Raw genomic sequence first — 27,093 nt, 5'->3', positions numbered from 1 at the left:
CCGCATCGGGTCCTGGCTGTCATTCACGGAGCGGATGTCACGCACGGCATCCGCTCGTGTGAAACAGCCCTAACAGTCCTCTTTAAGCCGGATTCACACATCAGTGTTTTCCATAATTGTTTGAGGGACAAAACCAGGATTGGCGCTTCACAGACATGGGCTGGTTTCACATCGGACTCGCTGCGTGTCTGCGGAAGCTCCTGACCTCCCAGCACTGCCGGGGTCGCATAGTATTATATTGATTTATAATGCTATGTAATCCTTAGGCCTCTTTCACATGGGCGCAATGCGTGAGGTGAACGCATTGCATCCGGACCCATTCATTTCTATGGGGCTGTGCACATGAGCGGTGATTTTAATGCATCCCTTGTGCGTTGCGTGAAAAATCGCAGCATGCTCTATTTTGTGCGTTTTTCACGCAACGCAGGCCCCATAGAAGTGAATGGGGCTGCGTGTAAACCACAAGCGGATGCGGTGCCATTTTCACGCACGGTTGCTAGGAGACAATCAGGATGGAGACCCGATCATTATTATTTTCCCTAATAACACTGTTATAAGGGACAATAATAGCATTCTGAATACAAAATGCATAGTACAATAGCGCTGGAGGGGTTAAAAATAAAATAAAAAATAATTTAACTTAATCCACTTGTTCGCGCAGCCGGCATCTCTTCTGTCTTCATCTTTGCTGTGCAGCAGGAAAAGGACCTGTCGTGACGTCACTGCACTCATCACATGATCCATCACCATGGTGATAGATCATGTGATGAGCGCAGTGACATTATCAAAGGTCCTATTCCTGTGCACAGCAAAGATGAAGACAGAAGAGATGCCGGCTGTGCGAACAAGTAGATTAAGGAGAGTTAAATTATTTTTTATTTTTAACCCCTCCAGCGCTGGTGTACTATGCATTCTGTATTCAGAATGCTATTATTGTCCCTTATAACCGTGTTATAAGGGAAAATAATAAAATCTTCACAACACCGATCCCAAACCCGAACTTCTGTGAAGAAGTCTGGGTACCAAACATGCAGATTTTTCTCATGCGTGTGCAAAATGCACTACAATGTTTTGCACTCAAACGGAAAAATTGTGCATTTTCCCGCATCTTATCCGGCCCTAAAACATGACGCCAGTGTGAAAGAGGCCTTAGAGTTCTGGAATGTAGTGTATAACACTGACAAAATGCTGGCCATGTTATACAATACATTCCAGACCTGGAAGGGTTACATAGTATTATCCTGATTTATGATGCTATGCGACCCCGGCCGTGCTGGGAGCTGCTGCGAGTCCGACATGTGGCACTTGCTCGTCTGAAACCAGCCATAAAGTATAAGGGAAAGATCTGCGCCTGGTTTTGGCTCCAAATCACGGACGAGTGAATGAGGCTTTCCGTGTCAGTGCTCACCATATTGCAGGACACCGTTACGTGTGGCAGAAAAGTCAGTCAGATAAGAGTTTTCCCCAAGTTGATAAGTGTCAGTTCCTGCAGCTTTTCTAAAGCAAACGTCTCCATTGCAGAGGGGGCGACGGAGAATACAAGCCGCTGCCTCACACTTTTACCCAATGTCCTGCTGAGGATGGATTCTCCGTTGTAAAGGGTCAGAGCGATGGGGGAGACTCGCCAGTTTTCCAATAAATGATCACATCCCCTAGTCCAGGGTATTACAGGAACACTTACACCGCGTGGTCCAGGTCGGTGTGGCTCCTCCAGAAGGCCCGGACACACCTTAGGTTCTCAAGCAGCTGCTGGTAACTAATGTGTGCAAATACTCCCATCATCCATAGGGAGAATTCTTCATCTCCTGGGACCGCAGTTTATGGGGTGGGGACACAGCTGGCGGTTTCTACCCTTTACATTGTGCGGCTCCTGTGACATGAAGAGTTCAGGACTTAAGAGATAAAGAGCAATAACCCCAAAACGGCAGAGTCACCGCCCCGTTCTGTGGCCAAAAACACGTTTTTTTTGTGCAGATTTTTATTTTATTCCTGAAGTCCAGAGAAGTAACTGATGGCATAAAAAAAACCTCAACGGGTCAGGGCCCTGGACATAAAGTTTTGTTGTACAATGTTCCATATGAGAGATGACCGGTCTGTTCACACCTGGAAGATACAACCCACTGACCTACAGCTGATAAGGGGCTGTTCACACTGACCAGGATCTCCCCAATGGAGAGATTAACAACACAGTAACAAACCATCAGCTCTGGCTGAATCTCCAGAACAAGGAAAGTTTCCACTCACTGACAGCAAGCAAGCAGATAGCTGAACATGGTGTGGACGTGACATCATAAGTGTCCGCTCTGCAGCAGTGTGTATTTACTAACAAACACCTCCACGTCGGCCCCCTGCAGCACTTTCATGGCTCTCCAGTGGATGGCGCCACAGTTCTCCGGCTTCCCCTCCCCATGGCCGAGCTCTTCTCTGATATAGGACAGCCAGAGGTCTGAGGAGGAAAGAAACTGCTGTCAGCCCAGCTCCAAATACAGACCTTACACCTGCTGCCCACTAGGAGGCGCTCCTCATACAGCAGAGCTGGGAGGGTATCAGGACACTGACCTGGCTGTGTGGCACCAAACTCCCTCAGTGCCCGCTCATAGTACTCTCTCAAATTCGCCATCTTGCTCTTCTCCTATTTGTGACAAGGAAAGATGAAGTAAGTGCTGCAGAGCAGAAATCCCCTCCAGGCGGCCCGCACAGGCCACACCACCCACCTGCTCCTTCTCTATGTCAATCATCCTGGTGAAGAAATCCTCCGAGAAAGGACGATTTTCCTGTAAACTAGAAGAAGAAGAGGGGCAACTCAGGGAAGGCGGAGGCACAGACAACGGGAAAGGGGCAACTCAGGGAAGGCACAGACAACGGGAAAGGGGCAACATATGAAAAGTGGAGACATGGGGCCGGCCGGGAAAGGCGGAGGCACAGACAACGGGAAAGGAGCAACACTGGGAAGGCGGAGGCACAGACAACGGGAAAGGGGCAACACGGGGCCGGCCGGGAAAGGCGGAGGCACAGACAACGGGAAAGGGGCAACACTGGGAAGGCGGAGGCACAGACAACGGGAAAGGGGCAACTCAGGGAAGGCGGAGGCACAGACAACGTGAAAGGGGCAACACTGGGAAGGCGGAGGCACAGACAACGGGAAAGGGGCAACACTGGGAAGGCGGAGGCACAGACAACGGGAAAGGGGCAACACTGGGAAGGCGGAGGCACAGACAACGGGAAAGGGGCAACACTGGGAAGGCGGAGGCACAGACAACGGGAAAGGGGCAACTCAGGGAAGGCGGAGGCACAGACAACGGGAAAGGGGCAACTCAGGGAAGGCGGAGGCACAGACAACGGGAAAGGGGCAACTCAGGGAAGGCGGAGGCACAGACAACGGGAAAGGGGGAACATATGGAAGGCGGAGGCACAGACAACGGGGAAGGAGCAACATATGGAAGGCGGAGGCGTGGGGCCGGCGGAGGCACACAAAGAGGGGGCAGCCCGGAGAAGGTGGAGACAGGAAGAGGGATGACGGCAGCAACAACAACTCGGGGAAAGTGGAGACACACAAAATGGGGAAGCAGCAACATATGGAATGTGGGGACATGGGGGCCGCTCTCTGGAGATAGAGGGGGTGGCAGGCCGCACACAAGAGGGGGCCACCCAGGGAAGGAAGAGACATGGGGCTGCTCTGTGGAGACAAGCAGAGGGATGACAGAAGCAACGCCGGGAAGGATTGGAGGCACACAACGTGGGGAGGTGAAAGCACGCAGGAAAGGCTATAGGGGAATGGGAGCGGATATGAACTGCTGCACACCACTCACCAGCTGAACACCTTCCTTGCTCTATTGTAGCCCTGTGTCCTGTAGGCCCAGTCCAGGTACTTCACCTTCATGGTCCTGGTGGTCACTGGATTGAGGACGAGTTTCTGTAGAGGATCACAGGTCAGGATTGGTGGCTTTGACTGGTGGCGGTGCGGCTGGATGGGGTGCACTTACCTGGTACAGGGACTTTGTGGCTTCCTCATCCCTTTCCTTCTCACTCCACTCCACCATCAATGTCCACAACGGCAAACTGTCCTAAAACAAGCATGGAGGCCGTGAGCTGCCATGACGATCATGTCCACCACAGCAGACACCCCCTTCTTCCCAGTACCTGCATCTTCACCAGGGTCAGCGCTTTCTCAAAGACTTGCTCCACGTTCTCAGACTTCAGGGTCATCAGAGTCTCCAGTCTCTTCTTCCACATGTCCACAGACCCAGGGAACCTGTCTGTAGCTGCTGCCAGTACCTCTGCTGCCACCTGCCCCTGCTCCAGCGCCATGAGTAAGGAGACCTAAAAGACCACATCACAATCAAGCCCTGGCACCAGCTTCCACCCCTCCCGCACATCTCACCTCTGCTCACCCAGTCATGGTATCTTGCTTGTGGTAAGAGGCCAGCATCATGGGCCTTCTGAAGAGTGGACAGCAGCCTGTCCTGCCTCTGAAAACATAGGATAGACGTCACAAGAGCTCACAATCAGTCTGTACCAGATCTCCTGCAGATAGCGGAGAACCCCTGAACTCCAACCCTCAGCTGTGGACATGGGAGTCCTAGTATGGTCAGCTCAAATGTAGTCAATGTCACCACTCACATTTCCCTGGCTGTAGAGAGGAGCCTCTAGTCATCCTGTATTTCCTGGGCCAGGAATAGAATGCTAGAGCCTCGGTGAAGACTGACGTTTGGGTCCTTCACAACATACCTGCTGTTTTAGCTCTTTGCTGTTGGTTTGCCGCCTGTATCTCTCCTGACAGAAGGACACATATAGCTCCCACATGGATTCTGGAGACGAAATATGGCAGGGTCAGCAGAAGCGCCGGCCAAATGGTGGCTTACACAATCACTCTGTCACCATCACCTGTTTGCAGAGAGCCTAGTGCCGTCTCATACACACGGCTGCTCTGCTCCTCCAGTCGCGCCAGCTCTTGTGCCTTTGTCTGTTTGGACGTGTACTCCGCTGAGGGTAACGGCTTGGCGGACAACTCCTGTCGGGCCAGAAAGTCCCAGGTGAGGGGGTCCTCTGCATGGAGAGCCTGCAAGCTGAAGCGGCACATCATCAGTCCCTGTCCCCACCCTGAGGCATGATGGGAGTAGATGCAGGTGGAAACCAGAACAATCAGTGATAAGTTATAACGAGACGACACAGTAGTAGATGACAGTGGTGTTCATCTAAAAGCAAAAGGGACAATACCTCCCATCATCCCTAGGGAAAAACCCTTCATATCAACAAGACAACTCTCAACAGATCCAGGAATTATCCTTAAATCTATAGTCTGCTTCTAGAATGCCGACCCACTGGTGAATCAACTGGTGGTCACATACTGAAGTGTGTACCAGAGTAATGGCCGCCCCTCACCCCCCAACAATAAGGAGGAGGTTATGAAGACAAGACGTCCTGCGGCCTGACGCGCTTGCCTTCATATTTCCCTGAACAAGCCGGAGGTAACTCACTCAGACAAAATGTCCTTCTGCAGATCTTCAGTGAAGTTAAACTTCTTGGCGATAGAGAGAAGTGAGAGCTGGAACTCGGCCCCTGGAATGAGGAGGAGACGCTGGTCACATGAGCCCCCTGCACGCTCCGCCACCCTCACACGGACCCGAGCTCACCTTTAATCTTCTGCACAGCGGATTTATAGACCACACGGACCAGTCCTCCACGCAGAATCTCATCCGAGTACGAGGCTTCCCCCTGAGAGGAGAGACACACGGGGCCCTTATATAGACTGCAGGCAAATCATCTCCAAGGGGGTGAATCCTGTACATATCACCGGGGGATACAAACTACAGCGCAAGGGGGAGGCAGAGCTTACAATGTCCGTCAGTGTCTGTCCCAAATCTTCTCTCTCTTTTCTCTGCTTCTCGACATTCATCAGCTCCATCCGGAAATACTAAGAGGAAAAACCGCGGTCAGACGATGGATTATACATGGTGCGCTACATTACAGAGGCAATACAACTACTATAATACCGCCTCCTATGTACAAGAATATAACTACTATAATACTGCTCCTATGTACAAGAATATAACTACTATAATACTGCCTCCTATGTACAAGAATATAACTACTATAATACTGCTCCTATGTACAAGAATATAACTACTATAATACTGCCTCCTATGTACAAGAATATAACTGCTATAATACTGCCTCCTATGTACAGGAATATAACTACTATAATACTGCATCCCATGTACAAGAATATAACTACTATAATACTGCTCCTATGTACAAGAATATAACTACTATAATACTGCTCCTATGTACAAGAATATAACTACTATAATACTGCTCCTATGTACAAGAATATAACTACTATAATACTGCTCCTATGTACAAGAATATAACTACTATAATACCGTCCCATATGTACAAGAATATAACTACTATAATACCGTCCCATATGTACAAGAATATAATTACTATAATACTACTCCTATGTACAAGAATATAATTACTATAATACTGCCTCCTATGTACAAGAATATAACTACTATAATACTGCTCCTATGTACAAGGATATAACTACTATATACTGCCTCCTATGTACAAGAATATAACTACTATAATACTGCCTCCTATGTACAAGGATATAACTACTATAATACTGCTCCTATGTACAAGAATATAACTACTGTAATACTGTCTCCTATGTACAAGAATATAACTACTATAATACTGCTCCTATGTACAAGAATATAACTGCTATAATACTGCTCCTATGTACAAGAATATAACTACTATAATACTGCTCCTATGTACAAGAATATAACTACTATAATACTGCTCCTATGCACAAGAATATAACTCTATAATACTGCTCCTATGTACAAGAATATAACTACTATAATACTGCTCCTATGTACAAGAATATAACTACTATAATACTGCCTCCTATGTACAAGAATATAACTACTATAATACTGCTCCCTATGCACAAGAATATAACTACTATAATACTGCCCCTATGTACAAAAATATAAATACTATAATACTGTTCCTACGTAAAAGAATATGACTACTATAACACCGCTCCATATGTACAAGAATATAACTACTATAATACTGCTCCTATGTACAAGAATATAACTACTATAATACTGCTCCTATGTACAAGAATATAACTACTATAATACTGCTCCTATGTACAAGGAATATAATACTATAATACTGCCTCCTATGTACAAGAATATAACTACTATAATACTGCCTCCTAGTACAAGAATATAACTACTATAATACTGCTCCTATGTACAAGATATAACTACTATAATACTGCCTCCTATGTACAGAATATAACTACTATAATACTGCTCCTATGTACAAGAATATAACTACTATAATACTGCTCCTATGTACAAGAATATAACTACTATAATACTGCTCCTATGTACAAGAATATAACTACTATAATACCTGTCCTATGTACAAGAATATAACTACTATAATACTGCTCCCTATGTACAAGAATATAACTACTATAATACCGCTCCATATGTACAAGAATATAACTACTATAATACCGTCCCCTATGTACAATAACTATAACTACTATAAACTCTAACCGTCTCCTATGTACAAGAATATAACTACTATAATACTGCTCCTATGTACAAGAATATAACTACTATATACTGCTCCTATGTACAAGAATATAACTACTATAATACTGCCTCCTATGTACAGAATATAACTACTATAATACTGCTCCTATGTACAAGAATATAAACTACTATAATACTGCTCCTATGTACAAGAATATAACTACTATAATACTGCTCCTATGTACAAGAATATAACTACTATAATACTGCTCCTATGTACAAGAATATAACTACTATAATACTGCTCCTATGTACAAGAATATAACTACTATAATACTGCCTCCTATGTACCCGAAATATAACTGCTATAATACTAGCTCCTATGTACAAGAATATAACTACTATAATACTGCCTCCTATGTACAAGAATTATAACTACTGTAATACTGTCTCCTATGTACAAGATATAACTACTATAATACTGCTCCTATGTACAAGAACTATAACTGCTATAATACTGCTCCTATGTACAAGATATAACTACTATACTACTGCCTCCTATGTACAAGAATATAACTACTATAATACGCTCCTATGTACAAGAATATAACTGCTATAACTACTGCTCCTATGTACAAGAATATAACTACTATAATACTACTCCTATGTACAGGAATATAACTACTATAATACTGCTCCTATGAACAAGAATAACTACTATAATACTGCCTCCTTTGTACAAGAATATAACTACTATAATTACTGCCTCTATGTACAAGAATATAACTAACTATAATACTGCCTCCTATGTACAAGATATAACTACTATAATACTGCTCCTATGTACAAGATATAACTACTATAATCTGCCTCCTATGTACAAGAATATAACTACTATAATACTGCTCCTATGTACAAGAATATAACTACTATAATACTGCTCCTATGTACAGGAATATAACTACTATATACTGCTCCTATGTACAAGAATATAACTACTATAATACTGCTCCTATGTACAAGAATATACTACCTAATACTGGTTCCTATGTACAAGAATATAACTACTATAACTGCTCCTATGTACAGGAATATAACTACTATAATATGCTCCTATGTACAAGAATATAAACTACTATAATACTGCTCCTATGTACAAGAATATAACTACTATAATACTGCTCCTATGTACAATGTGTGGCAGGGTGTGCCCGATGCATTAGGTGACCCTGGGTCATGGACTCACCTCCTGGTACAGTTTGGCGGAGTCTGGTGGAAGCGCAGGCTCGCAGGAATAGTTGTCTAGCGCTCTCAGACGACAGCTGATCCTCAAACTCCCACTTTGCTGCCCATGATCCATAGGGCTAGAAGGGATGAGAGCGAGGTTTAGGGCTCTTTCACACCAGCGAGTCCAATACAGGAATCTCGCTCCGTGTGGGAGGGTGACTCTCCGTTCTGGACTTGGAGGAGCACACGGCATGATACTGATTTATAATACTGTGTGCCTCTGCTTGACCTTACTGCTACGGGATCATACTGACAGCATTATATAGCAGTAAGGTCAGGCAGAGACACACAGCATTATAAATCCGTATCATGCTGTGTGCTCCTGCAAGTCCAGAACGGAGGGTCACCCTCCCACACGGAGCCAGATTCCTGTATTGGACTCACTGGTGTGAAACAGGCTTTAGGCAGGAGGGGTTCCGCAGGGGCGTGCTCTGGGAGGTGGGGAGGGGCAGGGGGCGTGCTCCGGGAGGTGGGGAGGGGCAGGGGTACCTGGTTTATCGGGGTGCACGGCCAGGAGGGAGGAGAAGATGCGGCTCTGCTGATTCTTGCAGTTCTGCAATGGAGAAGCGGCAGAGTCAGAGTCTGCACGGCGGGCGGCCGCTGAGCAGCAAGATGGTGGAGACACTCACCCACTTCTTACAGAAGGCCACATGAGACAGCCACAGCTGGAGATCTTCCTACAAGACAAAAGCAGGGGGATCAGACTCCCACCAGGAAGACTACCACTCCCAGCAGGCTCGGCATCACTTACCTTCCACTTGTTGGTGGCACGTCTGAAGAGCTCATGGATCCGCTGCAGGATGACGTACTCAATCTCCTCCTTCTTAAAGGCGTATCCAATGCGCTGAAGGGAATAGACCGACCAATCACCAGCTGTCACTGACCCCGCCCCCGCAGAGCCGCTGACCATGTGACCACTTACCTGACGCCTCTTCTTCAGCAGCTCCAGGTAGTTTATCTCATACTGTAAGGCAGAGAGAGGGGCAGTGAGGGGGGGCGGCGAGGGGGCTGCGGAGGATCACTCCCACCAGACACTCACCTGGATGTATTGGAGGTAGTCCTCCTTCTCCGCGGTCCTCCTCTTCAGCTTATACTCCAGCGCCGTCACCTTCCTGATCACCGCCCTGCAGAGAACAGAGGTTAGGGACCCGGAATGAGCAGAGGAGGGGCCCCGCAGGAGCCGGTATCCCGGGCCTCACCTGGCTTCCTTCCCGGTCAGAAGACCGACTCTCTCCAGCTGCTGGAGCTCGGGAATCTGGTTCTCCACCCGGCGCTGCACAAACTCAGCCATGCTGTTCCACAGCTCCGAGACGTCACTTCCGTCTGTTCTCACGTGGGCGCTCTATCCTCCACCTGGGGGCGCTCTGTCCCAGTCCTTCTCCTGTGGGCGCTCTATCCTCCTTCTTTTCCTCCTGTGAGCGCTCTATCCTCCTCCCATTTCCGGTTTTGGTCCTCTGGTTCTAAAGATGCCGTACGCCAACCAGCCTACTGTTCGGATAACGGAGCTCACCGAAGAAAACGTGAAATTTGTGGTGGAGAACACGGACCTAGCGTAAGAACAAACCTCCTGACTGCTGCTCCCCCCCCCTGTAGACCTCCCGACTGACTGCTCCCCCCCTCCTGTAGACCTCCCGACTGACTGCTCCCCCCCTCCTGTAGACCTCCCGACTGACTGCTCCCCCCCTCCTGTAGACCTCCCGACTGACTGCTCCCCCCCTCCTGTAGACCTCCCGACTGACTGCTCCCCCCCTCCTGTAGACCTCCCGACTGACTGCTCCCCCCCCCCACCTGTAGACCTCCTGACTGACTGCCCCCCCCCCGTAGACCTCCTGACTGACTGCTCCCCCCCCCCTGTAGACCTCCTGACTGACTGCTCCCCCCCCTGTAGACCTCCTGACTGACTGCTCCCCCCCTGTAGACCTCCTGACTGACCCCCCCCCGTAGACCTCCCGACTGACTGCTCCCCCCCTGTAGACCTCCCGACTGACTGCTCCCCCCCTGTAGACCTCCTGACTGACTGCTCCCCCCCTGTAGACCTCCTGACTGACCCCCCCCCGTAGACCTCCCGACTGACTGCTCCCCCCCTGTAGACCTCCCGACTGACTGCTCCCCCCCTGTAGACCTCCCGACTGACTGCTCCCCCCCTGTAGACCTCCCGACTGACTGCTCCCCCCCTGTAGACCTCCCGACTGACTGCTCCCCCCCCCCCCGTAGACCTCCTGACTGCTGCTCCCCCCCCCTGTAGACCTCCCGACTGACTGCTCCCCCCTCCTGTAGACCTCCCGACTGACTGCTCCCCCCCTCCTGTAGACCTCCCGACTGACTGCTCCCCCCTCCTGTAGACCTCCCGACTGACTGCTCCCCCCCTGTAGACCTCCCGACTGACTGCTCCCCCCCTGTAGACCTCCCGACTGACTGCTCCCCCCCCCCCGTAGACCTCCTGACTGCTGCTCCCCCCCCCTGTAGACCTCCCGACTGACTGCTCCCCCCCCTCCTGTAGACCTCCCGACTGACTGCTCCCCCCCTCCTGTAGACCTCCCGACTGACTGCTCCCCCCTCCTGTAGACCTCCCGACTGACTGCTCCCCCCCTGTAGACCTCCCGACTGACTGATTTCCCCCCTGTAGACCTCCCGACTGACTGCTCCCCCCCTGTAGACCTCCCGACTGACTGCTCCCCCCCTGTAGACCTCCCGACTGACTGCTCCCCCCCTGTAGACCTCCCGACTGACTGCTCCCCCCTGTAGACCTCCCGACTGACCCCCCCTGTAGACCTCCTGACTGACTGCTCCCCCCCTGTAGACCTCCTGACTGACTGCTCCCCCCCCCCTGTAGACCTCCTGACTGACTGCCCCCCCCCCCCCGTAGACCTCCTGACTGACTGCTCCCCCCCCCCCCTGTAGACCTCCCGACTGACTGCTCCCCCCCCACCTGTGGACCTCCCGACTGACTGCTCCCCCCCCACCTGTGGACCTCCCGACTGACTGCTCCCCCCCCACCTGTGGACCTCCCGACTGACTGCTCCCCCCCACCTGTGGACCTCCCGACTGACTGCTCCCCCCCATCTGTGGACCTCCCGACTGCTCCCCTTGCATGTATCTCGCCCCCCTGCAGAGCCCAGTAATGATGTCATCACAGTCTTTTGCCTTCTCTTTCCGCAGGATCGCTAACTCCATTCGCCGTGTTTTTATTGCAGAGGTTCCTACGATTGGTGAGTGAGGTCATGTGACCTGGGGGGGGGCCTGCATTCTGTGTGTGGCACAGCGATGTGTTCTGGATGTCACTGGGCAGATCCTGTGTCTGTTTCAGACCCTGCGGATATACAGGGGTGCGGGGCGGCTGCCACCTCTGGATATCTGGAGTGACTGCCAGCTCTGCAGCCAAGACATTGCTGGTACCCTCCGCGTGCATGTCCTGTGGACGCGGCCACTTCTCTGACTCTTCCTCCACAGCGGTGACCTTGGGGTGTGCGGGGGCACAGAGTATTGTATTCCAGGGGGGATTTCACAGCCCTTTAATCTGTCTCTTGCAGCCATTGACTGGGTCCAGATAGACGCCAACTCCTCCGTCCTCCATGATGAGTTCATAGCGCACAGAGTAGGTGAGTCGGGGGACAGGCACCCAGATGATTCTCTGTGCCCTGTGCCTCCATGACCCTCCTGTTCCTCATATCCGCAGGCCTCGTTCCTCTGACCAGTGATGATATTGTGGACAAGCTGCAGTTCTCCAGGGTGAGTGTGGCAGGACCACTGTGCAGTACATGCGTCAGTAATTGCCCTGGTATCTGTGTGTTATCCTCGGTGTTTGCCCCCTGCAGGACTGCACATGCGACGAGTTCTGCGCAGAATGTTCTGTGGAGTTCACACTTGATGTACGGTGCAACGAAGATCAGACGCGTCATGTGACCTCTCGTGACCTCATCTCCAACAGCCACAAAGTGATCCCGGTCAGTGTCCTGGTGCTGTGACCCTCTGGAGGTCCAGGCATGCAGGGTGTGATTACTGCCCCTTCTATCATTGCCATGGCCTCCCCAGCTTGTGTTCTTTGAGGGCAAGACGCTGAATGCTTCATGTTTATGTGCTCATGTAGGAAACGTTGTGTGTAGTAGCCTGAGTGCAGCCACTGTACCCATAAATGGTGACCCTACCACGCCTGGGGTGCCACAGGAGCTGCCATGCACTGTCCACATGTTGAGATCACATCTTCCTGCCTCTCATTCCAGTGTCTGACTGCTGTGGCCGTACGGACGTTCTCTGGCAGGCCCCCTCTCTCTTGGGTGGGCGATTGCTCTTGTGCTCAGCATTTCTGTGAATCGTTTTTTAGGTGACATCACGGAACAGAGACAACGACCCCAATGACTACGTGGAGCAGGACGGTGAGTTGCTTAGATTCCCACGGGCACAATAGCCACATTTCTGATGGGGCTCGGCCCAAGTGGTGGCCGTACTGGTGGAATGTGCGGAGGCTGGTATATGGTGGAGTGTGAGATTTTCATATCTCCCAACAGATATCCTCCTGGTGAAGTTGCGTAAAGGTCAAGAGCTGCGACTCAGAGCTTATGCCAAGAAAGGGTTTGGAAAAGAGCATGCCAAGTGGAACCCTACCGCAGGAGTAGCATTTGAGTACGACCCTGACAACGCACTGAGGCACACGGTCTACCCCAAACCTGAGGAATGGTATGTCGGGGGGGGCCAGCCCGATGGAGGCCAAAGGGCCTATCTGCCCCAAGCTCAGATGCACTGGCTCTCACATCACACTCTGCCTGGTCTCGGTGACCATAAAGTGTAGCAGCTGACTGCACCCTACAGGGGGCGCTGTACGGAGTAGGCTCTCCCTGAGACCCTGCAGATTCTTAAATCTCACCCTTTCCTTGTTTCTTCCTCCAGGCCAAAAAGTGAATACTCTGAAATTGATGAAGAGGAGGCAGAAGCTCCATTTGATCCCAATGGAAAGCCAGAGAGGTGAATGTATAATCCCCCCCCCCCCCCAATATTACATTTCCTCTAAGAATTCCTCTAATGCTCCCCTCCCCCTCCCCAGGTTCTATTACAATGTGGAGTCCTGTGGATCTCTCCGGCCCGAGACCATCGTCCTGTCAGCTCTGTCAGGGTTAAAGAGGAAGCTGAGTGATCTGCAGACACAGCTGAGCCACGAGATTCAGAACGACGTCCTCACTATTAACTGACCCCCCCCCCCCCTCATTTTGTAATAAAACTGTTTGCTTGTAACCCCACGTCTGTGCCTCAGAAGTGAATATCACACCATACAGCAGAACTTTTCTTTTATAGTGCAAAACTGATATTTCTCCAGAATCGCCCCTCCAACGAACATTGCGCTTTAGGGGCCGCTCCATCCATTGTGTGTCCCTCGTCCTAGAGTCCACGTCTGGTCACTGTGAGGCTGATGTGGGCAGTTTCCGAGCAAATGTCCTTCTTGGAATGGGATCTGAATCTCTTCCACTGTGAGGTCCTGGAACGTAAAGTGTTATCATCATGGAGGAGGCTCCATCCAAAGACTGCAGCACCAATGTGGACCCACAACTACACCCAGGACACATTATAGGGAGACCATGCTGCACCAACATAGACCACACTCCACCCAGAGAAGATTGTGCGGAGACCATGCTGCACCAACGTGGACCACACTCCACCCAGAGAAGATTGTGGGGAGACATGCTGCACCAACGTGGACCTGAGACTACACTGCACCCCGGACAGATTATGGGGAGACATGCTGCACCAACGTGGACCACACTCCACCCAGAGAAGATTGTGGGGAGACATGCTGCACCAACCTGGACCTGAGACTACACTGCACCCAGAGAAGATTGTGGGGAGACATGCTGCATGAACCTGGACCTGAGACTATGCTCCACCCCGGACAGATTATGGGGAGACATGCTGCATGAACCTGAGACTACACTGCACCCCGGACAGATTATGGGGAGACATGCTGCACCAACGTGGACCTGAGACTACACTGCACCCCAGACAGATTGTGGGGAGACATGCTGCACCAACGTGGACCTGAGACTACACTGCACCCCGGACAGATTGTGGGGAGACATGCTGCACCAACCTGGACCTGAGACTATGCTCCACCCAGAGAAGATTATGGGGAGACATGCTGCACCAACCTGGACCTGAGACTACGCTGCACCCCGGACAGATTATGGGGAGACATGCTGCACCAACGTGGACCTGAGACTACACTGCACCCCGGACAGATTGTGGGGAGACATGCTGCACCAATGTGGACCTGAGACTATGCTCCACCCCGGACAGATTATGGGGAGATCTGCTCACTTACTGCTGCTGGAAGACTCTGTGCTGCTCTGTCCGCTGGTGATGTGATGCCAGTATGCACTGCGGGGCAGCATGGAGGTGCTGGGACCAGGGTGAGGCACATTCTCGGGTTCTTTGTTCAATAGCTAAAGTGTAAAAAACAAACCAATGAGCTGCTGCAGGGGCCGTACGGTGCTGAGGGCCCACACACAGCAGTGTACATGATGGATTCTCGTACTTTTTCACACCACATCTGCTTGTGTTGGGGATTCTGTTGCGGATTTTGACTTTGTATTACAAAGCGTGAAATCTGGACTGACCTGCTGGGAGAAAGGGGACGTGTACAGGAAAGTCCATCAGTGTTGCTGGTACTGTATTGCACTGCAGAGTTTTCGGATGTAATCTGCACTGTGTGCATGTGGCCCAAGATAGATTTTTGCAGGAAGCAAAGGGTTACTACCTGCAGCTTGGCCCTAATGTTAACGAGCACCTTATGGCTGGAGCCACCACCTTCTTAGATGCGAGAAAAATGTGATTCTTACCCGGGAATTTTTTTCCATCTCGAGAAGGAGACTCTTGTGCTGTTCAGCCAGAGCCAGGACGGCCGTGTGCACTCGCTCATAGATCTGCTGTCCTTGAAGGGTCTGGAAGGTGAAGAGTCCCTCGCTGATCCCACACACCCTAAAAGACAGCAGTAACGGTCAGGACAGACTACCCTCTGTGACAGTCTCCTCGCTGCTCTCCGTACGCCGCCTACCCTCTGTGACAGTCTCCTCGCTGCTCTCCGTACGCCGCCTGCCCTCTGTGACAGTCTCCTCGCTGCTCTCCGTACGTCGCCTGCCCTCTGTGACAGTCTCCTCACTGCTCTCTGTACGCCGCCTACCCTCTGTGACAGTCTCCTCACTGCTCTCCGTACATCGCCTGCCCTCTGTGACAGTCTCCTCACTGCTCTCTGTACGCCGCCTACCCTCTGTGACAGTCTCCTCACTGCTCTCCGTACATCGCCTGCCCTCTGTGACAGTCTCCTCACTGCTCTCCGTACATCGCCTGCCCTCTGTGACAGTCTCCTCACTGCTCTCTGTACGCCGCCTACCCTCTGTGACAGTCTCCTCACTGCTCTCTGTACGCCGCCTGCCCTCTGTGACAGTCTCCTCACTGCTCTCCGTACGCCGCCTGCCCTCTGTGACAGTCTCCTCGCTGCTCTCCGTACGCCGCCTGCCCTCTGTGACAGTCTCCTCGCTGCTCTCCGTACGCCGCCTGCCCTCTGTGACAGTCTCCTCGCTGCTCTCCGTACGCCGCCTGCCCTCTGTGACAGTCTCCTCGCTGCTCTCCGTACGCCGCCTGCCCTCTGTGACAGTCTCCTCGCTGCTCTCCGTACGCCGCCTGCCCTCTGTGACAGTCTCCTCGCTGCTCTCCGTACGCCGCCTGCCCTCTGTGACAGTCTCCTCGCTGCTCTCCGTACGCCGCCTGCCCTCTGTGACAGTCTCCTCGCTGCTCTCCGTACGCCGCCTGCCCTCTGTGACAGTCTCCTCGCTGCTCTCCGTACGCCGCCTGCCCTCTGTGACAGTCTCCTCGCTGCTCTCTGTACGCCGCCTGCCCTCTGTGACAGTCTCCTCGCTGCTCTCTGTACGCCGCCTGCCCTCTGTGACAGTCTCCTCGCTGCTCTCTGTACGCCGCCTACCCTCTGTGACAGTCTCCTCACTGCTCTCTGTACGCCGCCTACCCTCTGTGACAGTCTCCTCACTGCTCTCCGTACGCCGCCTGCCCTCTGTGACAGTCTCCTCACTGCTCTCTGTACGCCGCCTGCCCTCTGTGACAGTCTCCTCACTGCCCTCTGTGACAGTCTCCTCACTGCCCTCTGTGACAGTCTCCTCACTGCCCTCTGTGACAGTCTCCTCACTGCTCTCTGTACGCCGCCTGCCCTCTGTGACAGTCTCCTCACTGCTCTCCGTACGCCGCCTGCCCTCTGTGACAGTCTCCTCACTGCTCTCCCTATAATGCCTGACGCATACATGACTGTCTCCTTGCCGCTCTCCATATACTGCCTGGCATCTACATGACTGTCTCCTCACCCCTCTCCATATACTGCCTGGCATCTACATGACTGTCTCCTCACCCCTCTCCATATACTGCCTGGCATCTACATGACTGTCTCCTCACCCCTCTCCATATACTGCCTGGCATCTACATGACTGTCTCCTCACCGCTCTCCATATACTGCCTGGCATCTACATGACTGTCTCCTCACCGCTCTCCATATACTGCCTGGCATCTACATGACCGTCTCCTCACCGCTCTCCATATACTGCCTGGCATCTACATGACTGACTGTCTCCTCACCGCTCTGCCTCAAATGTGAAGCGTGAGGAGTCACTCCCATATCGTCGGAGGGCGCAGAGGGGCCAGGACAGCAGCTTAGTGCGAGGCTTGTGAGGGTCCCAGAGGTAGAGGTTCTCTTCCGTTATCTGCATCTTGCACTCTCCGTACACTTCCAGGATGGACGATGGCAGCAGGAAGACGTTGAAGCGTTCTGAAAAGAAGCGAAGGATCAGTCTGGCTTCATGTCTCCCTCCTCCAATAATGGGGACTATATAAGAGCCAGGTCTCCAGCAGACCCGTCTTCTCCGGATTCACCTGCAGAGGGCGCCCTCACCTGTCTGTTCACTCTGCACTCCTGGAGTCAGCAGGTCTGGTTCTCCGACATTACAGTCCGTAACCCGTGTGCCCGGACAGTCCATGGACAGCACCTTGAACCACTCCTCAGCGTCCAGCTCTAGAATGTAGAAGAGACCTTCAGCATGGAGGACGGCGGACACAGACCCCTGCTCCCCGGACTGTATGAACTGTCCAGATTCCGGGGCTTACAGCACAGCTCACCTGAATCACAGGTGAAGGTGCGGGCGAGGTCGTCGCAGAAGATAATGGCCACCGCTTGTCGCTTTGTTTCCTTAGGAAGCCGCATGATGCATTTAACATTACTGATCTCCATCACCTGAAGAAAGAGCAACAGAGAGGAGTCCAGTGACAACCTCCACCGCACGGAGCTGAGAGCATCATATGACCCCTCAAGAGACCAGCGGCCTCCAGAGGCTCAGAAGAGTGACCTAAAGGAGGATATGTGGAAGAGCTGAAGACCTGCATCTCCACTTGTCACCTGCAGTCCTATGCAACACCACAGATAACACAGGGATCGCTCTCTCAGTACAGATAATGTAGTAGAAGTCACCTGCAGTCCTATGTAACACCACAGTGATAGGTCTCTCAGTACAGATAGTGGATGTCACCTGCAGTCCTATGTCACTCTACAGATAACACAGTAATAACGCTCTGAGTACAAATGTAGTATATGTTACCTGCAGTCCTATGCAACACCACAGATAACACAGTGATCGCTCTCTCAGTACAGATTATGTAGTAGATGTCACCTGCAGTCCTATGCAATATCACAGATAATACAGTGATAACTCTCCGAGTACAGATAATGTACAGTGCTCAAAAAAATAAAGGGAACACAAAAGTAACACATCCTAGATCTGAATTAATTAAATATTCTTGTGAAATACTTTGTTCTTTACATAGTTGAATGTGCTGACAACAAAATCACATAAAAATTGGAAATTAAATTTTTCAACCCATGGAGGTCTGGATTTGGAGTCACACTACAGGCTGATCCAACTTTGATGTAATGTCCTTAAAACAAGTCCAAATGAGGCTCAGTAGTGTGTGTGGCCTCCACGTGCCTGTGTGGCCTCCCTACAGCGCCTGTGCATGCTCCTGATGAGGTGGCGGACGGTCTCCTGAGGGATCTCCTCCCAGACCTGGACTAAAGCATCTGCCTAATCCTGGACAGTCTGTGGTGCAACGTGACGTTGGTGGATAGAGCGAGACATGATGTCCCAGATGTGCTCAATTGGATTCAGGTCTGGGGAACGGGCGGGCCGGTCCATAGCATCAATGCCTTCGTCTTGCAGGAACTGCTGACACACTCCAGCCACATGAGGTCTAGCATTGTCTTGCATTAGGAGGAACCCAGGGCCAACCGCACCAGCATATGGTCTCACAAGGGGTCTGAGGATCTCATCTCGGTACCTACAGGCAGTCAGGCTACCTCTGGCGAGCACATGGAGGGCTGTGCGGCCCTCCAAAGAAATGCCACCCCACACCATTACTGACCCAATGCCAAACCGGTGATGCTGGAGGATGTTGCAGGCAGCAGAACGTTCTCCACGGCGTCTCCAGACTCTGTCACCTCTGTCATGTGCTCAGTGTGAACCTGCTTTCATCTGTGAAGAGCACAGGGCGCCAGTGGCGAATTTGCCAATCTTGGTGTTCTCTGGCAAATGCCAAACGTCCTGCATAGTGTTGGGCTGTAAGCACAACCCCCACCTGTGGACGTCGGGCCCTCATGGAGTCTGTTTCTGACCGTTTGAGCAGACACATGCACATTGGTGGCCTGCTGGAGGTCATTTTGCAGGGCTCTGGCAGCGCTCCTCCTGTTCCTCCTTGCACAAAGGCGGAGGTAGCGGTCCTGCTGCTGGGTTGTTGCCCTCCTACGGCCTCCTCCACGTCTCCTGATGTACTGGCCTGTCTCCTGGTGGCGCCTCCATGCTCTGGACACTACGCTGACAGACACAGCTCGCATTGATGGGCCATCCTGGATAAGCTGCACCACCTGAGCCACCTGTGTGGGTTCTAGACTCCGTCTCCTGCTACCACTAGAGTGACAGCACCGCCAGCATTCACAAGTGACCAAACCATCAGCCAGGAAGCATAGGACCTGAGAAGTGGTCTGTGGTCACCCCCTGCAGAACCTCTCCTTTATTGGGGGGGTCTTGCTAATTGCCTATCATTTCCACCTGTTGTCTATCCCATTTGCACAACTGCAGTGAGACTGATTGTCACTCAGTGTAGCTTTCACAGAAGTGCGATTGACTTGGAGTTACATTGTGGTGTTTAAGTGTTCCCTTTATTTTTTTGAGCAGTGTAGTAGATGTCACCTGCAGTCCTATGTAACACCACAGATACACAGTGATAACTCTCTGAGTACAGATAATGTAGTAGATATTACCTGCAGTCCTATGTCACTCTACAGATACTATCGTGATAGCTCTCTCAGTACAGATTATGTAGTAGATGTCACCTGCAGTCCTATGTAATATCACAGATAATACAGTGATAACTCACGAGTACAGATAGTGGATGTCACCTGCAGTCCTATGTCACTCTACAGATAACATCGTGATAGCTCTCTCAGTACAGATTATGTAGTAGATGTCACCTGCAGTCCTATGTAACCACATATAACAGTGACACCTCTCGGAGTATATATCATGTAGTAGATGTCACCTGCAGTCCTATGTAATATCACAGATAATACAGTGATAACTCACGAGTACAGATAGTGGATGTCACCTGCAGTCCTAGGTCACTCTACAGATAATGTAGTAGACGTCACCTGCAGTCCTACGTAACACCACAGGTAACGCAGCGATTTCTGTAGTTGGGTGCACAGGTGACACGGTTGCCTCCATGCTGTGGACTGACTCTGCCCTCACTTGTAGCTGTATACTAGAGGTCGGTGCAGTACGGGCTCAGATTTCCGTGGCGCTGGAATATGGCCTTGGTCAGACTCGGTAATACGGCCACCATTGATCGACCGCACACAGTAGACTGAGAACATCCCCCCCCAGAGGCTTAGAAGTAGCTTGCAGCAGGAATTCTGTCCCTCACCTTTGGGCACATGCGCAGGAGGACTGACCTCTCATCCGGATACTTCTCCAGTCTCCAGGGTCCCTTACTGGAGGATTTCCTGAGCACCAGCCAGCAGCGGCGGTAGATCTGCAGATAAGAGGGTCACAGGTTACACAGAGCGGGGGATCCCAGGAGACGATGGCTTCCTATACTGGTGGCAGAAGGGGTTAAAAGGGAACCAGTCAGCATGATGCCTGCCACCCACAACCACTTATTGGACTCAATGGGCGAAGTGGAGACCAGGTAAAGGGGCCCGTGTGATGTTCACCAAGACGTTTAACCAGCTGTGCGCCGTGATGCCAAGTGCCCCATGGACGCTAATTCACTTGAGGAAACACACGTGAGTAATAAACGCGCAGCACAGCGGTAACTAACCGGACTCCGATCACACAGCTCCGCGCCCCCAGCGCTCCCGTCACACAGCTCCGCGCTCCCGTCACACAGCTCCGCACCCCCGGCTCTCCCGTCACACAGCTCCGCACCCCCGGCTCTCCCGTCACACAGCTCCGCGCCCCCAGCGCTCCCGTCACACAGCGCGGCACCTCCAGCGCGGCACCCCCAGCGCTCCCGTCACACAGCGCGGCACCCCCAGCGCTCCCGTCACACAGCGCGGCACCCCCAGCGCTCCCGTCACACAGCGCGGCACCCCCAGCGCTCCCGTCACACAGCGCGGCACCCCCAGCTCTCCCGTCACACAGCGCGGCACCCCCAGCGCTCCCGTCACACAGCTCCGCACCCCCGGCGCTCCCGTCACACAGCTCCGCGCCCCCGGCTCTCCCGTCACACAGCTCCGCGCCCCCGGCGCTCCCGTCACACAGCGCGGCAACCCCAGCGCTCCCGTCACACAGCGCGGCACCCCCAGCGCTCCCGTCACACAGCGCGGCACCCCCAGCGCTCCCGTCACACAGCGCGGCACCCCCAGCGCTCCCGTCACACAGCGCGGCACCCCCAGCGCTCCCGTCACACAGCGCGGCACCCCCAGCGCTCCCGTCACACAGCTCCGCACCCCCAGCGCTCCCTTCACACAGCTCCGCACCCCCAGCGCTCCCGTCACACAGCGCGGCACCCCCAGCGCTCCCGTCACACAGCTCCGCACCCCCAGCGCTCCCTTCACACAGCTCCGCACCCCCAGCGCTCCCTTCACACAGCTCCGCACCCCCAGCGCTCCCGTCACACAGCGCGGCACCCCCAGCGCTCCCGTCACACAGCGCGGCGCCCCCAGCGCTCCAGTCACACAGCGCCGCGCCCCCAGCGCTCCAGTCACACAGCGCGGCGCCCCCAGCGCTCCCGTCACACAGCTCCGTACCCCCAGCAATCCCGTCACACAGCTCCGCACCCCCAGCGCTCCCGTCACACAGCGCGGCACCCCCAGCGCTCCCGTCACACAGCGCGGCACCCCCAGAGCTCCCGTCACACAGCGCGGCACCCCCAGCGCTCCCGTCACACAGCTCCGCACCCCCAGCGCTCCCGTCACACAGCTCTGCATCCCCAGCGCTCCCGTCACACAGCTCCGCGCCCCCAGCGCTCCCGTCACACAGCTCCGCGCCCCCAGCGCTCCAGTCACACAGCGCGGCACCCCCAGCGCTCCAGTCACACAGCGCGGCACCCCCAGCGCTCCCGTCACACAGCGCGGCACCCCCAGCGCTCCCGTCACACAGCGCGGCACCCCCAGCGCTCCCGTCACACAGCGCGGCACCCCCAGCGCTCCCGTCACACAGCGCGGCACCCCCAGCGCTCCCGTCACACAGCTCTGCATCCCCAGCGCTCCCGTCACACAGCTCCGCGCCCCCAGCGCTCCCGTCACACAGCTCCGCGCCCCCAGCGCTCCAGTCACACAGCGCGGCACCCCAGCGCTCCAGTCACACAGCGCGGCACCCCCAGCGCTCCCGTCACACAGCGCGGCACCCCCAGCGCTCCCGTCACACAGCTCCGCACCCCCAGCGCTCCCGTCACACAGCTCCGCATCCCCAGTGCTCCCGTCACACAGCTCCGCGCCCCCAGCGCTCCCGTCACACAGCTCCGCATCCCCAGCGCTCCCGTCACACAGCTCCGCGCCCCCAGCGCTCCCGTCACACAGCTCCGCATCCCCAGCGCTCCCGTCACACAGCTCCGCGCCCCCAGCGCTCCCGTCACACAGCGCGGCACCCCCAGCGCTCCCGTCACACAGCTCCGCACCCCCAGCGCTCCCTTCACACAGCTCCGCACCCCCAGCGCTCCCGTCACACAGCGCGGCACCCCCAGCGCTCCCGTCACACAGCGCGGCACCCCCAGCGCTCCCGTCACACAGCGCGGCACCCCCAGCGCTCCCGTCACACAGCGCGGCACCCCCAGCGCTCCCGTCACACAGCTCCGCACCCCCAGCGCTCCCGTCACACAGCTCCGCATCCCCAGTGCTCCCGTCACACAGCTCCGCGCCCCCAGCGCTCCCGTCACACAGCTCCGCATCCCCAGCGCTCCCGTCACACAGCTCCGCGCCCCCAGCGCTCCCGTCACACAGCTCCGCACCCCCAGCAATCCCGTCACACAGCTCCGCTCCCCCAGCGCTCCCGTCACACAGCGCGGCACCCCCAGCGCTCCCGTCACACAGCGCGGCACCCCCAGCGCTCCCGTCACACAGCGCGGCACCCCCAGCGCTCCCGTCACACAGCGCGGCACCCCCAGCGCTCCCGTCACACAGCTCCGCACCCCCAGCGCTCCCGTCACACAGCTCCGCATCCCCAGCGCTCCCGTCACACAGCTCCGCGCCCCCAGCGCTCCCGTCACACAGCTCCGCGCCCCCAGCGCTCCCGTCACACACAAGTACTTGCTGCTGATCATTGAAACAAAGAAAAGCTGCGGCTGATCCCTGACACATAGAAGGGCTCCCTATTAATCACTGAAACCTTTAATAACTTGCTGCTGATCTGTGATACAGAGAATAAAAATCTCTGCTGATCCATAAGAAACAGAAGAACTCATTGCTGATCATGGACACATGGAAGAACCGGCTGCAGATCGTGAGCAAACAGAAAAGCACAACTCCCTGCTGATCTCTTCAAGAACCACTACTACCCTCAAAATATATAACACTTGTGCAGTGTCCGTACACAGGGGGCTCCGTGTCGGGGCGCAGCGTCCATACACAGGGGGCCCCGTGTTGGGGTGCAGTGTCCATACACAGGGGGCTCGGTGTTGGGGCGCAGTGTCCGTACACAGGGGGCTCGGTGTTGGGGCGCAGAGTCCGTACACAGGGGGCTCGGTGTTGGGGCGCAGAGTCCGTACACAGGGGGCTCGGTGTTGGGGCGCAGTGTCCGTACACAGGGGGCCCCGTGTTGGGGCGCAGTGTCCGTACACAGGGGGCCCCGTGTTGGGGCGCAGTGTCCGTACACAGGGGGCCCCGTGTTGGGGCGCAGTGTCCGTACACAGGGGGCCCCGTGTTGGGGCGCAGTGTCCGTACACAGGGGGCCCCGTGTTGGGGCGCAGTGTCCGTACACAGGGGGCCCCGTGTTGGGGCGCAGTGTCCGTACACAGGGGGCCCCGTGTTGGGGCGCAGTGTCCGTACACAGGGGGCTCGGTGTTGGGGCGCAGCGTCCATACACAGGGGGCTCGGTGTTGGGGTGCAGTGTCCATACACAGGGGGCTCGGTGTTGGGGCGCAGTGTCCATACACAGGGGGCTCGGTGTTGGGGTGCAGTGTCCGTACACAGGGGGCTCGGTGTTGGGGCGCAGTGTCCATACACAGGGTGTTGGGGTGCAGTGTCCATACACAGGGGGCTCGGTGTTGGGGCGCAGTGTCCATACACAGGGTGTTGGGGCGCAGTGTCCATACACAGGGTGTTGGGGTGCAGTGTCCATACACAGGGGGCTCGGTGTTGGGGTGCAGTGTCCTTACACAGGGGGCTCGGTGTTGGGGTGCAGTGTCCATAGGGGGCTCGGTGTTGGGGTGCAGTGTCCGTACACAGGGGGCTCGGTGTTGGGGCGCAGCGTCCATACACAGGGGGCTCGGTGTTGGGGTGCAGTGTCCATACACAGGGGGCTCGGTGTTGGGGCGCAGTGTCCATACACAGGGGGCTCGGTGTTGGGGTGCAGTGTCCGTACACAGGGGGCTCGGTGTTGGGGCGCAGTGTCCATACACAGGGGGCTCGGTGTTGGGGTGCAATGTCCGTACACAGGGGGCTCGGTGTTGGGGTGCAGTGTCCGTACACAGGGGGCTCGGTGTTGGGGTGCAGTGTCCATAGGGGGCTCGGTGTTGGGGCGCGCACCGGGAGGTGTATGGAGGGTGGGGCCCCAGGATTCGGATACACACCCCGAGTTTCCTGCTCTTCATCCGCACGTAGCCCTGTCTGACGATGTCCGTGGAGCTGGAGGCCATGACGCAGCTGCACCGGCCCGGCTCTCCTCATCCTCCTCTCGGCTCCGCTCCTGTCACTGCCCGGTTCCCCCTCCAATAACCAGTGGACAAATCCATGGATCCCAAGGCCAGGGGAGGACCGGCGCAAACCATTACACGAGACGGGGAGGAGCATCCAGGCGGCTCCATTCAGACAGTCAAACATCGGCTCGGCCACATCCATAGCGAGGAGGGAGGGTGAGAAGCGGGAGGCATAGAGACCTATAGAGCAGATATATATATATACACCCGACACCTATAGAGCAGATATATATATATATATATACACCCGACACCTATAGAGCAGATATATATATACACCCGACACCTATAGAGCAGATATATATATATATATACACCTGACACCTATAGAGCATATATATATATATATATATATATATACACACCCGACACCTATAGAGCAGATATATATATATATATACACCCGACACCTATAGAGCAGATATATATATACACCCGACACCTATAGAGCAGATATATATATATATATACACCCGACACCTATAGAGCATATATATATATACACCTGACACCTATAGAGCAGATATATATATACACCCGACACCTATAGAGCAGATATATATACACCTGACACCTATAGAGCAGATATATATATATATACACCCGACACCTATAGAGTTTATATGGATATACACCTATAGAATATGTGTGTGTAGACACCTATAGCATATATATGGACAGACAGACACCTCTAGAGTATACACGCTACTTACAAAAAGTTAGGGATATTTGGCTTTTCGGTGAAATTAATGGAAAATGTAAGAAGTTCCGGCTCCAGTGATGTTATGTGATGAAAGTCGGGCATGAAGCAGAAGCAGTAATTCCTCATCTCAAACAATTTATTATAACAGCCGGCCCCAGTGCTGGGTACACCGCCACCAAATGTCAGTGTCTTGGTGAAGCTGCCTTTAATTAAAGCAGTTAAAGGGAACCTGTCACCGGGATTTTGTGCATGGAGCTGAGGACATGGGTTGCTAGATGGCCGCTAGCACACCCGTAATACCCAGTCCCCATAGCTCTGTGTGCTTTTATTGTGTAAAAAACTGATTTGATACATTTGCAAATTAACCTGAGATGAGTCCAGCACCGCCCCGAATCCTCAGAATCTCCTCCTTGCTCCCCGACGTCATAAAGCCAGAGCGCCGTAATCTCGAGATGCGTGAGCTGGCACATGCGCAAGGGCGTCATAGTGTTCCTTCCCTGTAGCCTCAGGGAAGGAACTGCGCATGTGCTAGCTCACGCATCGTGAGATTACGGCGCTCTAGCTTTATGACGTTGGGGAGCAAGGAGGAGATTCTGAGGATTTGGGGCGGTGCTGGACTCCTTCACGCTGGACTCATCTCAGGTTAATTTGCAAATTTATCAAATGGTTTTTTTTACACAATAAAAGCACACAGAGCTATGGGGACTGGGTATTGTGGATGTGCTAGCGGCCATCTAACAGCCCGTGTCCTCAGCTCTATACCCCAAATCCCGGTGACAGGTTCCCTTTAAGAGATACACTATGGTGCTCCAAATCAAGGTACCCCAAGGGGTTAATATCCGCGTGTGGCAGACATACACTGACACAAAGGCAGGTCAAAGACAGACTCTCCTTATTACAATGAGTAAGGCAGTTTATACATCCTCGGGGGAGGGGCTGCATCCCCTTTTGAGGCTAATTCCATTATTTCATTGGCTTAGAACAGGCATCCTCAATCTGCGGCCCTCCAGCACTACAACTCCCACAATGCCCTGCTGTAAGCTGATACCTGTAGGCTGTTCGGGCATGCTGGGAGTTGTAGTTTTGCAACAG

General features: G+C 53.6%; 3 protein-coding genes across 4 annotated transcripts; 1 reads left to right on the top strand and 2 right to left on the bottom strand.

The window, feature by feature from the left end:
* Positions 1-1,971: 1,971 nt before the first annotated feature.
* LOC122920711 (U3 small nucleolar RNA-associated protein 6 homolog) lies at positions 1,972-10,243 on the bottom strand. Its single transcript, XM_044270419.1, is given in 21 exon segments — positions 1,972-2,446; positions 2,560-2,632; positions 2,715-2,781; positions 3,810-3,913; positions 3,984-4,064; positions 4,141-4,320; positions 4,392-4,469; positions 4,729-4,808; positions 4,885-5,066; positions 5,478-5,559; positions 5,634-5,715; positions 5,837-5,914; positions 8,815-8,851; positions 8,853-8,917; positions 8,919-8,932; positions 9,345-9,408; positions 9,485-9,532; positions 9,607-9,699; positions 9,778-9,819; positions 9,895-9,979; positions 10,055-10,243. Coding segments are annotated over 21 exon segments (1,785 nt in total). The 5' UTR covers positions 10,147-10,243; the 3' UTR covers positions 1,972-2,288.
* A 53-nt stretch (positions 10,244-10,296) lies between these two features.
* Positions 10,297-14,080, top strand: LOC122920713 (DNA-directed RNA polymerase II subunit RPB3). The gene is made up of 9 exons (XM_044270422.1): positions 10,297-10,407; positions 12,015-12,064; positions 12,386-12,454; positions 12,532-12,584; positions 12,671-12,799; positions 13,177-13,228; positions 13,361-13,529; positions 13,740-13,814; positions 13,894-14,080. The coding sequence occupies exons 1-9, from the start codon at positions 10,322-10,324 to the stop codon at positions 14,036-14,038; spliced, it is 828 nt and encodes a 275-aa protein (XP_044126357.1). The 5' UTR covers positions 10,297-10,321; the 3' UTR covers positions 14,039-14,080.
* Positions 14,081-14,117: 37 nt separating this feature from the next.
* Positions 14,118-25,419, bottom strand: LOC122920712 (docking protein 4-like). Of its 2 annotated transcripts, none has more exons than XM_044270420.1 (8): positions 25,173-25,419; positions 20,868-20,975; positions 18,015-18,129; positions 17,791-17,910; positions 17,478-17,667; positions 15,680-15,818; positions 15,163-15,283; positions 14,118-14,322 (listed from the first exon to the last, which is right to left on the bottom strand). In XM_044270420.1, exons 1-8 carry the CDS (start codon positions 25,236-25,238, stop codon positions 14,243-14,245), a joined length of 939 nt encoding a protein of 312 aa, XP_044126355.1. In that variant the 5' UTR covers positions 25,239-25,419; the 3' UTR covers positions 14,118-14,242. The 2 variants fall into 2 exon arrangements, with proteins under 2 accessions (XP_044126355.1, XP_044126356.1); XM_044270421.1 differs by having other exon boundaries at positions 20,896-20,975; positions 25,173-25,232.
* Positions 25,420-27,093: the final 1,674 nt, after the last annotated feature.

Source organism: Bufo gargarizans, chromosome 10 (assembly GCF_014858855.1).
Source record: "Bufo gargarizans isolate SCDJY-AF-19 chromosome 10, ASM1485885v1, whole genome shotgun sequence".
NCBI lineage: Eukaryota > Metazoa > Chordata > Amphibia > Anura > Bufonidae > Bufo > Bufo gargarizans.
Note: the sequence above shows the minus strand (reverse complement) of the source record. Positions and strands in the feature narration are given on the sequence as shown.

Coding starts and splice junctions, on each gene's coding strand:
- LOC122920712 (XM_044270420.1), bottom strand. CDS start 25,238: ATGGCCTCCAGCTCCACGGACATCGTCAGACAGGGCTACGTGCGGATG. Junction 20,976..25,172: donor TGAAGAGCAGGAAACTCGGG/GTGTGTATCCGA, acceptor TCTTATCTGCAG/ATCTACCGCCGCTGCTGGCT. Junction 17,911..18,014: donor CACCTTCACCTGTGATTCAG/GTGAGCTGTGCT, acceptor TCTACATTCTAG/AGCTGGACGCTGAGGAGTGG.
- LOC122920713 (XM_044270422.1), top strand. CDS start 10,322: ATGCCGTACGCCAACCAGCCTACTGTTCGGATAACGGAGCTCACCGAA. Junction 12,585..12,670: donor ACAAGCTGCAGTTCTCCAGG/GTGAGTGTGGCA, acceptor TGCCCCCTGCAG/GACTGCACATGCGACGAGTT. Junction 13,229..13,360: donor TGACTACGTGGAGCAGGACG/GTGAGTTGCTTA, acceptor ATCTCCCAACAG/ATATCCTCCTGGTGAAGTTG.